The following is a 14079-nucleotide window of genomic DNA, read 5'->3' as shown; positions in this document are numbered from 1 at the left end:
AGTACACTGAACTATCCCAGAAATATACACCAAGATGTATCAAGACGTTTCGGTGTACTGCAGTGCATACAATTACAATTTATAATCAATATAAAATAAAATGAATAAGCTAACGGAATTACAATTTCATACTCTTATGAACATGCGCAGAACATATCATGCGGGCTGAAAAGCTATCAATCGCCTTCTCTACGTAGGCAGATTTGTTTTCAGAATAGTTAGCTTCCCAGAAGAGATTCCACAATTGATATACGTTCGATGCATTATTAGATAAATATGCTTTCGGTGTATCGTAATAAGTACATATATTGGTAGACAATCGGAATAGTTCATGTGTTGTGTAAACTGTGCACAGGGTTACCACCAGAGTGGATTTTAGCAACTGGCACAATAGCTTTTTGTTATTACTAATGTTTGTAGTTAAAACCAAATGATGTAGTGAAAAGGTTCCTCATTTTTGTGTTGTTCTTATTTTACTGACGAAATATTTTTATGACTCGTGTCCCTTCGTACTCATGAAATAATCAAAGCATGGTCTTCACTACCTGTCAGTAATACTGTTCAAGCCCGCCCAGCTAGCCGCGCTGTCTAACGCACTGCTACCCGAGAGGGAAGATATGCCGGTCCCATACACGAACCCGCCAGACGGATTAGTGTCGATGTCCGGTGTGTCGGCCAGCCTGTGGATGCTTTTTAAGGCGGTTTTTCATCAGCCTTGGCGAATGCGTGCTGGTTCCCCTTATTCCGTCTCAGTTACACTATGTCGGTGACTGCTGCGCAAACACTGTCTCCACGTACGCGTACACCATAATTACTCTACCGCTTAAACATTTGGGGTTACACTCGTCTGGTATGAGACGTTCCCGGAGGGTTGGGGGATTTGGACTGGGGGCTGAACCTCACAATAACCCTGATTCGCTGTGGGGTGGTGGTGGGGTGGATGGACTGCTGTGGCCTGTTGTAAGGTTGTGAACCACTGAGGGCTACGGCGGGACGACGCCTCTCCGTCTGGGTCCCCAGTTCAGTTCACATACACAGTACTGTTCCAACTTGGAAACGGTTTTTCTTGTATGGATATCTCACTGTGATTCGTGTTGAACTTTATAATCCACCACAATTGCTGGTCATAGTGAGCACAGAACTGCGTGGACGAGAAAGGTGGACTACTGGAAATGCGGGGGGAACGAGGTAGGTGAAAATGTAACATTACAAATCACATGGACGGGTCAAGTACTAAATGAAGCGCTAGGGAAATTGACATGGAAAGATGTCTATGGAAGGCTTTCGCCAGAAGGAGAGACCGATTGGAGAGACGTGTGCTAAGGCAACGAGAATTAGTTAACCTGGCACCTTTGAGGAGCATCAGAGGGAAAAATAATTGAGGCAGATAAAGAGAACAGATTATAGAAGATGTTGCGTTTAATGGTCAGGTCGAAATGTAAGCATTAACACATGATATACGGGGCGATCAAAAAAGTTTCCGTTTGAACATCGTACAGCTGTGAATCAGCATGCCAATTAGGCATAATCACCATGAGCGCTGAGGCAACCATGACACAAACGCTCCAGGCTGAAGATACCCGTTTGGTAAAACACCGTGTCCTGCTGCGTGGAGAAGTCCGTAACTGCCTGCTGCATATCCTCGTCCGACAAGAATCGTCGACCCTTCAATGCCTTTTTTAAGGAACAGAAGGCTTGATAATCGCAAGGGGAATGGTTAGGTCTTCAGGGCGGATGCTCGAATATCTCCAACTTGAGTTGGCGTAATTTCTGCGTTACAACATTTCCTATATGGGGACGTTCATTATCATGTAGCAGCAGTGCCTCTTGTGTGGAACTTATGCACCGTTCCAAGTCGGTGGTTTTCGACAGACGTGCTGCCCCATACACATTCATCAGTCTCCGATGGATGTTTAACTGTGATTGTCCTACTGCATTGGTCCTGTTTCGAGGTATTCGGTTCTATGCCGCCATTATTCATGTTTATGCATACAATATACAAAAGAGAGGAAAGGATCTGTTAGATGACGATCAGTTTGGCTTTAGGGAATGTAAAGGCACCAGAGATGCAGTTCTGACGTTGCGGTTGGTAATGGAAGCAAGACTGAAGACAAATCGAGACACATTCATAGGATCTGTCTGGTTGGGAAAAGTATTCTGCAATGTATAATGGTGCAAAATGTCACAAGTTCTGAGAAAACTAGGAGTAAGCTATACGTAAATATGTACAAGAACCAAGAGGTAACAATGAGACTGGAAGATCTTGATTAAAAAGGGTGTAAGACAGGAATACAGTCTTTCACCCCAACTACTGAACCTACACATCGAAGAAACAATGAGGGAAACAAAAGACAAGTTTAAGAGTGGGCTTAAAATCTAGGGTGAAACGATGTTAGTGATAAGATTCGTGGACGACATTGCTTTCCTCGGTGAAAGTGAAGAAGGACTGCAAGATATGATGAATGGAATGAACCGGGTAGTGAGTACAGAATGCGAATGGAGAATAAATCGAAGAAAGACGAGGGTAAAGAGAAGTAGCAGAGCGTAGAACAGTAAGAAACTTAACATTACAGTTGCAGATATCGAAGTAGACGAAATTAAACAATTCTTTTACCTATGGTGCAAAATAACCTATGACGGACGGAGCAAGGAGGATGTTAAAATCAGACTATCACTAGCGAAAAAGGCATTTCTGACGAAGAGAAGTCTGCTGGTTCAAACATAGCTCTTAACCTGAGAATGTACGTTTGGGGCACAGCGTTCTGTGGACTGATACATGGTCTGTGAGAAAACCAGAACAGAAGAGAATCGAATCCCTTGGGATGTGATGCTACAGAAGAATGTTGAAAATTAGGTGGACTGGCATGATAGGGAATGTGGAGGTTCTTCATGGAATTAGCGCAGAGAGACGCTTAATAGAAACAATGACAAGAAAAATGACAGAATGATAGGACACCTGTTAAGGCATCAGGGATAACCTCCGTTGCCTAGCCACCACCATAATCCATAATTAGGCTGACAAGGAATGCTACATCTAAAGTAGACGGAATCTGAAAGTCGCAGTCGATGTTTATCTCACTAAACTCAGTCATTACTGACTGCCTCGTCATTCTCTAAAAAATTTAGAATTCTAAGTTACCGAAATAAAGCGACGTTTCGGGACTGATGCGGGTGGCCTTCCTCAGACCAAAGTGTAACTGCACGTAAGATAGCGTGGCATTCCATGAAGAAGAACTTTAATGATAATCACAACAAAATAGGCCACAGTTACCAGCAGGAGTCCCATAGCGTCTACTTAGCAAACAAAAGCCGATAAGGTAATGTGCTGAAAGACTTTTGCTTCATTTTCATTATCCCTTCCATATGTAATACAACTTCAAGCTTTGCTTCGCTACTCGTGTCTTGTATCAATTCTTTTTTATTGTAAATTGTAATTTATTCATTTTTACCACATGTACAGTTGCTCTTCTGTTGTGTGTAATTCTTTGCTGACGTTATCTTCCTCCCCCCAACCTTATATTCTCGCACACACACAACGTACATGCACACATACACACACACACACACACACACATACACACACAAACACACACACACACACACACACACACAGACACACACACACACACACACACACATACACATACAGAAATAGTACAGTTTCTCTTCTGTTGCAGATGTTATCTTCCTCCCTCCAACCATATATTCACGCGCACACACACACACACACACACACACACACACACTGATTTTAGTGTTTAAATTTAATGTTTTCAATTAAATTACTGTCGAAGAAAACATATAGTCTGTATTTTCAACTCACTCTCCACGTACAACATCCTTCCCGTTGTACTTCAACAGTATTGTAGCCCCGTTGACGCAGTCAGTTGAAGTGTGATGATCAGCTTGTAAACCGACAGCCGACTAAATAAATAAATAGACTACAACGTCAACAATTTTGTGCCTTCCAGTCATAATTAACAGCAAAAGTTACAAAGGAAAGGAGCAGGGAGGAAGAGAGATGGTCGTTTCAGAATAGTGGGGATTGACAAGCAGGAGATCGAGAACTTAGCCTATCGTGACGATGCTTACAGAAGCGTGGCTACAGAGGAACGCAATAGTGAAATAAAGTTTTTATATGACCATGGAAAACGAGACATTGCGGGGTTCCACGAACAATCGTACAGCGCAGGTGTCTTTTACCTGAGGAAGGCGCCTCGGAGTTGGACTACACGCACCAGCTGACAGGCGTCTGCGGAGCATAACGGCACGCGCCAGTGGCCAGAGACGTAGTTCGGGCGAATTCAGGTGTAATTGTTCGCTTACTGACAATGAGCCGGAGGCAGACAAAGGACACGGTCGGCAGCAGCACTGCTCATGCGTAGAGTCTGGGTGCAGTGACGATCTGTCTGGGTGGTTGCACAGGTGTGAGGTCAATTTAACAACTAATGTGTAAAGCATATAGTCGTCTTGACGACCGAACAGTAACACGTAAATAGAACACCATTTGCATCCCAGTATAATTCTAGAAAGGCAGACCTACAACAAGATAATAAGAATTACGTAAGATGACTTAGAAACAGTGAAACTGAAGCAAATAAACATAGCACCAGCATACAAATCTCCCAATAACTATAATAATCATATAAATCCGAAGGAAGTTGTGTGTGCGTGTTACTCCTTCACGCTGAAAAAGGCTGGACGCATCTGGATGAAATATGGAAAGGTATGGCTTATGCCCTGAATTAACACATGAGCTACGTTATCTATAGCTACCTGCCAAAGAGGAGGGGATGGAAAAGCAGTGTATCCCATGACGTGCGAATACTCAGAATTTACTTATTCAGTATTTCAGAGTAAGAACACTCGGTGACTAGCAACAAATTTTACACATAATATCAAACCTTTAACTTTTTCTCTCTGAGGATCTACGAAAAAATTTCCATAATACATTTTCGATGTTCATATAGTAAAACCACCGCAGAAGCGTAACGTTTTAATATATTACTTGTTTATTTTAATATTAACTTGTTGACTACTAACTCTATTCACAACACATTTCGCAAACAGTAGTCACGTATACCTCGTGTAGATGCAAAATTATATCATTGTACCACACATGATTCAGGAGATACGACATCATAATCATTGTGCTGCTTGGAAAAGAAACTGCAGAGTGAAATTCTCTACACATAGAGGAGAAATACGTGTAAAATAATTGTGAACAATGTTAAATACATGTGAAATACATTTGACATAAGCGAACACAGGCAAAGTTTGTGATAGAAAGCCTATCCTAAGGTCCTGGTACGTTTTGAACCAAATATGGTACGCATATTAGTAACGACAAGGAAAGAAATACTAGTCCCTTACTGGGATAAGGGTGATAATGCTGAGAGGGAGAAGGGATGTGGAGCTGAATAGAGAGAGCGGGGCAAGGAGAAGATGGACACAAGTTGGGGGGATGATGAGCTGGACAAAGAGAGGGGAAGAGGAAGTGGTCAGAGGAAGTGAAGACGAGTAGATGGACAAGAAGAGGAAAAAGGAGGGTATGAAAAGAAAAGAAGAGGTGAACAGAGAGACGGTTGAAGAGAAGATGGACTAATAAAAGATTGGAACAAACATACACTCACCGTCGCGTTCATAAATAACTGTTTACGCGAGAACAACACTGTGGGGCGCAGCTGGATAAGGTACATGAGCGTAGGCCACAGACAGAAAGAGACAGTAAACACAGCTTCTGTAGTTAACCACAGGACACCATGATATCACGTACAGACCCAAACATTGTTCTATGAGTACTCCCATCATCGACTATCTGCAGTACTACCTACGCAATAAATCTCAATACAGTCTTCTGTACAAAAAACCTTTGAATGAATCACTCTCACGCACAAAAACTACAAGGTAACCTTCGTTATAAAATGGCATAATCCGAATCACTTACGTTCACAGCGTAATAGAAAGATGATCACCGACTTTACAGTAAACCAACCAAATCAATTACTCTAGCGTCGTGTAATTAACAAAATCAAACTGGCTCTCGCCTATAGAGGACACATTCGCACATCCAGCCCGCCATCATACAGCATTCATAGCATGTTGCACTATAACCACTGGCTTTACATGTGTAATATTACTTGCTAACCTCTACATACAACTGCTGTCCATCCACATTAATGTAAGTAGATGTCAAAAGCCTGAATAACTATCTTCATCAGCGACGACTGTCGTGAGAAGTGCAGGAAGAGAGGTTCAGGACGTTGCCCACACGGTGTTGCGTGGAGGGAGGGGGGGGAGGGAAGGAGGGGCGTGCTTGTTGCAGAGGAAGTACTGCGGTCGGTGATGATCATACATTCTGTTACCGACTGCGTACCTTCTTTCGTAATATCCATGGGACTATCATGAATAGTGATCACTTCTGTGTAATTTCTGTCTTTGAATAAACATGTAATTTCTGATCGTCTCTCTGCACATTTCTTTATCACCTTCTGTACAATACTGTAGCAGTTCTTTCCAATGTACGGTGCAACGTTCATAGAGCTGTGTTACTTGATAGTGACACATCATATGAAAGTTCCTTTCGACCTTAAGGGGCCAACGAGAGGGTGACGGACGAAATTATAGCTCAAATTCAGGATTTCGTTTTCTCCGTACTGGAATGCAGAGAACAAATGGGGTTTGATGAAATGAATACGGCATAATTTTAACTTCTGACATTGTTTCATTGAAAAAATTAGTATCTTCACTGTGTAATTGGGATTTTCCCGAGGCAGATCTGAAGGGAATAGAGGGAAGGTTGTTGCTGTAACTCCGGTTGCGGTTATCCGAAACAGGAAATTAAAATATCACCCTGATCCTTACAAATTTAATGTTAGTTCATCGTAGGGATTAGCAAAAGACAAAAAACTGCAAAATATAGGTATTTTAAAAATTGGCAGTTGGACAGTTTTTGTACCCATCTTTTGTGGACCCATCTTTCTTGACCGAAAAAAAAAAGAAATATCAACATAAAAAATCGGCTACTATGAACTGAAGAGCATTCAGTTTGCTTCAAGGGAAATTAAAAGTCAATGAAATTGGATGAAAATTGTAGCGTGGGTAGCGAGAACCACGCTCGAAAAACACGGTTTTGAGAAAAATGGCAAGTGTTCGTCACGTACAAAAAAGGGACGAAGCTTGATACTTACGGGATATCATCAATGCCTGATCCGTAATTGCTATCGCCCCGGATAGTGGATGGCCGCTTTCTGCTACTTTGACCTGATAAGCAATCAGTTTTGCCTTCAAAGCCCTTTACGTGGCTGGGCGCATCGCCGCAGGCGTCCCTAACTTCACAGAACCGGCGCATTTCATTGTCGATTTTGATTTGAGGGGCATTTGCCACGTGCATTAATGGAGTATGGCCTACACTGAATAGACGTACGGCCAAATTTGAAGCAATGTTGACAATCTTGCTTCGGCTGGATGTTGTTTTTGGAGCGTTTTTACAAATGAGACTACTGAAACTTTTGTTCACATTTTGAGTAAAACCGTCCAAACACGCTCCAACAGATTTACTCTAATCGGTATAAATAGGGGTGGTGGCATCGATAACGACTTTTGGCAAAGGATTCTCTAACGCCGAGGCCTGTAGTGCACGCTCGGCTACAAACGCTTACAGAATCGTTACTTTTTGGAGTTCCCGCATTATTTCTTGCGAAATGATTCTTCAATGTATATACATTCGAATCCCATAATAAAAAAATTCGAGCTTCTTTGACCGTCACCCTGTCGTTCCCTCCTAAAGATCTGCATACAAATGTACCAGGACTACAAGTATGGAACCGGAATTTGCCTATACATACATTGGTATGTGTTTCAAACCTGTAAACATGTCGAGGCTTCTCCCTACGAGCTACGATTTATGGACAGCATTTGTTATCATATGAAGAAAACTGCTGCAGAATCGCATCGAGTACTTGTCGAGCTTCCGGAAAACAAGCTTTTGGGAAAACGTAGTGTTTCGACTGGTTCAAAACATTCAAAAGTGGTAAGTTTGACGTGAGAAACAACGAGCCCGTGAAACCACCGAGAAAGTTCTAAGACAACAAATTTCAGGTCATATTGGATACAGATGATAAACTCAACAGGAACTCACAGAACAACTGAATATAACATAGAAAGCCGTTTCTCTTCAGTTGAAAGCTACGGGAAAGGTGCGGAAAAGTGGAAAATAGATTCTGCGTGAACTGAATGAAAAACCATAAGCAAATCGAAAGACCACGTTTGAAACGCATGCTCGACAGATAAAAAAGAAAGTCCTTTCTCCATCGAATTGGGACAGCTGATGCAAAATTGACATATTTTGAGAATATCAAGCGACGTAAATAATGGATGAATCCAGGCAAACCATCTACATCCACTGCAAGACCAAACTGCTTTAGAAAGAAGCAGTGCTCTGTGTTCAGTGAGATCTGAAGGTTGTCATCTATTATGAGCTGCAAAAAACCTGGCGAAACCGTTAACACTGATCGTTACCAAAAGAAAATGATCGATTTAAATCGAGTATTATGTGAAAAACGACCGGAATAAAGAAAAACGCCACACGAAGTCTTGTGGCTCCGTGATAACGCTCCATCACACACAGGAAAACGGGTCAGGGAAAGGATCGAGGATTTCAGTTGCGAAATACTAGGGCATGCAACTTGTTCTCCAGTCTTGGGTCCGTCCGACTTTCATCTATTTGCATCACTGTTACACTCTTTCCCCGAACAACGCTTCAATTCGTATGAAAATGTACGACAAGGGCTCGCTGACTGCTTTGCTTCAAAAGAAGAGCAGTTTTTTGGCGCTGAATTTATAGCCTGTATTCAGAGCCTGCCGGAGAGTCGGGAGAAATATATAAATAGCAATGGAGATAAAATATTGTTCATCAGTTTCAAACAACAGACCTGTAATTACTGCAACCTAATTCCGGTTTCGTACACTATGTGATGAAAAGCATCCGGACACCTGGCTGAAAATGACTTAAAGGCTCGTGACCCCCTCCATCGATAATGCTGAAATTCGGTATGGTGTTGGTCCACCATTAGCCTCGATGACAGCTTCCATTCTTGTGGGCACACGTTCGATCAGGTGCTGGAGGGTGTATTGGGGAATGACAGCCCATCCATCAAGGAGTGCTGCACTGAGGAGAGATATCGATGTTGGTCGGTGAGGCCTGGCACAAAGTCGGCGTTCCAAAACATCCCAAAGATGTTCTTTAGGATTCAGGTCAGGACTCTGTGCAGGTCACTCTCTTACAGGGATGTTATAGTCGTGTAACCACTCGGCCACAGGCGTGCATTATGAACAATTGCTCGATCGTGCTGAAAGATGCAATTACCATCCCCGAATTTCTCTTCAACAGTGGGAAGCAAGAAGGTGCTTAAAACATCAATGTAAGGCTGTGCTGTGATAGTGCCACGCTAAACCTCAAGGGGTGCAAGCCCCCTCCAAGAAAAACACGACCACACCATAACACCACCGCCTCCGAATTTTACTGTTAGCGCTACACAGGCTGGCAGATGACGTTTACTGGGCATTCGCCATACCCACACCCTGCAATCGGAACACCACAGTGTGTACCGTCATTCGTCACTCCACACAACGTTTTTCCCCATTTCAGTCGTCCAATGTCTACGGTCCTTACACCAAGCGAGGCGTCGTTTAGCATTTACCGGCGTGATGTGTGGCTTATGAGCAACCGCTGGTCCATGAAATCCAATTTTTCTCACCTCCGGTCAAAGTATCACAGTACTTTCTGTGGATCCTGATGCAGTTTGGGATTCCCGTGTGATGGTCTGGATAGATGTCTGCCTATTACACATTACGAGCCTCTTAAACTGTGGGCAGTCTCTGTCAGTCAACAGAAGAGGTCGGCCTGTACGCTTTTGTGCTGTACGTGGCTCTTCACGTTGCCACTTCACTATCACATCGGAAACAGTGGTCCTAGGAATGTTTAGGGGTGTGTAAACCTCGCATACATACATATGACACATGACAGAAATAACTCTCAATCATCTGACCATGTCCGAAGTGCGTGAGTTCCATTCTGCTCTCACTATGTCAATGACTACTGAGGTTCAAATGGTTCAAATGGCTCTGAGCGCTATGGGACTTAACATCTGAGGTCATCAGTCCCCTAGAACGTAGAACTACTTAAACCTAACTAACCTAAGGACATCACACACATCCATGCCCGAGGCAGGATTCGAACCTGCGGCCGTAGATGTCGTGCAGTTCCACACTGAAGCGCCTAGAACCGCTCGGCCACCAGCGGCCGGCCGATTACTGAGGTAACTGATATGGATTACCTGGCGCCGGCCAGTGTGGCCGAGCGGTTCTAGGCGCTTCAGTCTAGAACCGCGCGAATGCTGCGGTCGCAGGTTCGAATCCTGCTTCAGGCATGGATGTGTGTGACGTCCTTGCGTTAGTTAGGTTTAAGTAGTTCTAAGTTCTAGGGGACTGAAGACCTCAGATGTTAAATCCCATAGTGCTCAGAGCCATTTGAACCATTTTTTTGATTACCTGGCAGTAGGAGGCAGCACAATGCACCTAATATGAAAATGGTATGTGTACGGATACTTTTAATGACATTGTGTACTTCACATCTGCTATAGTGTAATCCACCGACTCATGGCGAGTGTTCAGCACTTTCCGTACCCTTCTGCAGGACCACCCGTACAGCGCGGTGTCGTGCACGGACTGCTGGAGCGACCGCGTGGACAAGCTGCTGGTGTGGGAACCGGCCGGTGACGCGGTGGGCGGCAACGCTTCCGCGGTCTCCGCCGCCTACTCGCCGGCCGCGTGGACCGAGCCGCAGCCGGAGGGCGCCACCAGCCGCTGCCTGTGCCACGGGGGCGCGCAGCAGCCGCCCGTGTCGGTGGTGTCGCGCTCCGAGCGGCTGGCGCTCGAGCTGCGCGTCGACGCGGCGCACGCCGCCGTCAGCTACTTCAAGCACCCGGCGCCGCTGTTCGAGGCGCGCTACCAGTTCGTGCACGGACCACTGTGCGGGCCGCCGCTGCTCGCGCCCGCCACCGAGGGCGAGCTGCTCTTCCCGCACTACGAGGCTCTCGGACACGCAGAGCCGCCGCGGCAGATCCGCTGCATATGGGAGCTCCAGGTACACACGCTCGCCTTTTCCGCCATAATACACTTAAAAAACGGGCGGGGGGAGGCGCATCACGAAGGAATTTTCCGAATGAGACAGATATCGTTAGATGACAAGTACATGTGCAGTCAAACGGATTATTACAGGTTCAGAAAACATAGATGATTTATTCAACAGAAAGAGCTTAACGAATTCAGCAAGAAAGTAATACGTTGGTGCACCAGTGGAACTTATGCAGGCAGTCATTCAGCTTGGCGTTGATGGATGGTGTTGTTGGATGTCCGCCTGAGGTATACCGTGCCAAATTCAGTCCAACTGGTGGGTTACAAAAATACAGACATGTTTGGAAGATCCGTCATGGAAATCCAGAGATGTCTCGAGTGCCCTGCCCATAAAGTTCCAAACGTTCTCAATCTGGGAAACCCTATCTTGGGCAAGATAGGGTTTGGCAAACAGTAAGACAAGAAGAAGGGATAGGATGACAGGTCATCTGTGGAGACATCAGGGAATTACTTTCATGGTACCAGAAGAAGCTGTAGAGGGTAAAAACTGTAGAGGAAGAAAGAGACTGGAGTAGATGCAGAAAATAACTGAGGACATAGGGTGAAATTGCTACTGTGAGCTGAAAAGTTTGGCACAGGATAGCAATTCGTGGTGAGACGCATCACACCAGTCAGAAACTGATTAGTCAAAATAAATAAATACAAGCATCACACCTTCTCGGTGCGGGCGAGTGGTCATTATCCTGCCGAAAAGTAAGCCCAGGTTGGCTTCCCATGAAGGGGGACAAAACGGGGCGTAGAGTATCGTCGACGTACCGCTGTGCTATAAGGCTCCTGCAGATGACGACCAAAGTGGACCTGCTACGAAAAGAAATTGCATCGTCAGACTTGGTAGTCGGGTAATATGACGGGCTAACTTCAGGTTGGTATGCCATCACTGTCTGGGGCGTCTCCAGATGCGTCTTTTTTGGTCAAAAGGCCTCAGTTCCAAGCGGGACTCATCACTGAAGTATTTCTACTCAAGACATGAGTTTACACACCGAAGACGTGGTCTAGAGATTCCCCAGACCGCAGTGGGAAATCAACCTGAATGGTGCCAACCACACGATCCGACTAACAGGGGTGATGAGTACCGCGGCAGGATCATTATGGTTGCCATCCACGGCACCCTTAAATCACAGTGGTACAACGTCGATATTATACGGCCTGCTTTGTCGCCCTTCATGGCAAACAATACTGGACTAACATTTCAGTTTGTCTTCGTGCTAACCAAACTCTACCTCGGCCAGGAACGTCGCTGGATCTCTTCCCGATTGAGAACTTTAGGACTCTTACATGCGGGGCCCTCTAACTATCCCCGTATGCTGACGATGTAATGCGCCGCTGGAACAGATTTACGCACGATCACTTAATGTCTGAAAAGATACTCTGTGGGGGTACGAACCACTTGACTCTTAAAAAGAGGGGGAGGGTGAAAAGTAACATAAGCCACTTCGCGCCAATAGCCGGAATATATTCATCGAATTTTTGAGATTGAGGGTACTTATCTACTTGCAACCGACTTTACACATACTTTCGAACTTTTTCTAGTCGATAAGGCCCACAAGAAGGTAAAATAAAAAACGTTCATCGTTCACAACATTTTTGCTATTAACATAGTGAAGCTGCCACATCAGGCATGACCTTTTAATTTATTGCTTCTTTATTACTAACTCTAATTACAACACATTTTTCAGACATCCAGACAGTATTCATATATATTACTGAATGTAAGTGCAAAAATATATATCATCATACGAAACATAGATCAGGAGACATGACTTAATAAACAAGGAGATGCATGAGAAACTGTTATATCATGCAAGACGTTTTAATTTATTACTTCTTTATAACTATTTCGCAACACATCTCGTCTACACTATTCACATAAATGACTGTATGTATCTCCAAATTCATATCACTGTAGAGACTAATGATTCATATTACGACTTTATAAATACTGAGATGCATGAAAACGAAATTGCTGGGTGAAATTCACTAGAGCTACAGGTGATGTATGTATAAAACATAGTTAAATATATATTAAATATACCTGACACATGCGTTCATAGGCCAATCCTTGGCTTAAGAACTCCTCTTAAGCCCTCTGGATCGATGTGAACGAACCTCTGTATACATATTGCCTACTATCTGGAAAGAGATACTGTGGGTATTAGAAGCAGCAACCTCCTGTCTGTATGAGAGTGATAAACTGAAGGGACAAGGGAGATGAGGAGATGGGCAGCCCGAGCGGTGCTAGGAGTAGATGGATGGAGATTGTAGGGTGGGGGATGAGAGGGAAAGAAAATGGATGAGGGGGAATGGATAGAAAGGGAAGATGAGGACATGGAAAGCGAGAGTGAGGGGAGAGGAGGATATGGACAGAGAGAGTGTGGATGAGACTGACAAAGTGAAAGGGAAGGAGGAGATGGACAGAGAGACAGGGTTGAAGGAGATGGACTGAGAGAGGGGGCAGAGGAGATGGACCGAGGGGCAAGGTGAGGTGAATGTTAGGGGGTGAGATGAAGATAGATGGAAGGAGCAGATGGACAGTGGGGGAAGGAGTAGATGGACAGGGAGATGGGGGGAGGAGGTGGACTTATTGAAGATTGAAATAATTACATACCTGGGCAAACCGAAGCACTCAACTAGTATTGAAATAAACATCCCCATCGAAGTGCACGGCTTTTTCACAGTCGTGAAGATATTTCAACAGGAACAAATGTAGTTGAAGTAATAAAATGATTAAATCCCAAGCAAATTATTGCTCTCTGATTAGCCATCAGAGACGATGAGAAACCTAAAATCCCCCATGAACAATCTCTGATTTTTGTGTGGCAAGTCGGCTTTTATACAGTAGTACTAGTAGTAGTAGCTGTAGTAGCTTTATTCATCCGCAGATCT

At 44.3% G+C, this 14079-nt stretch overlaps 1 protein-coding gene across 1 annotated transcript in view; it reads left to right on the top strand.

Moving 5' to 3' along the window:
- LOC126158186 (uncharacterized) overlaps window positions 1-14079 on the top strand; it is a 413927-nt gene that overhangs the window by 376549 nt on the left and 23299 nt on the right. The window contains exon 8 of the mRNA XM_049916426.1: window positions 10697-11146. Within this exon, the coding sequence (XP_049772383.1) occupies window positions 10697-11146 (450 nt within the window). The remainder of the gene's footprint in view (window positions 1-10696; window positions 11147-14079) is intronic.

This window comes from Schistocerca cancellata, chromosome 2 (assembly GCF_023864275.1).
Source record: "Schistocerca cancellata isolate TAMUIC-IGC-003103 chromosome 2, iqSchCanc2.1, whole genome shotgun sequence".
Lineage (NCBI taxonomy): Eukaryota > Metazoa > Arthropoda > Insecta > Orthoptera > Acrididae > Schistocerca > Schistocerca cancellata.
Note: the sequence above shows the minus strand (reverse complement) of the source record. Positions and strands in the feature narration are given on the sequence as shown.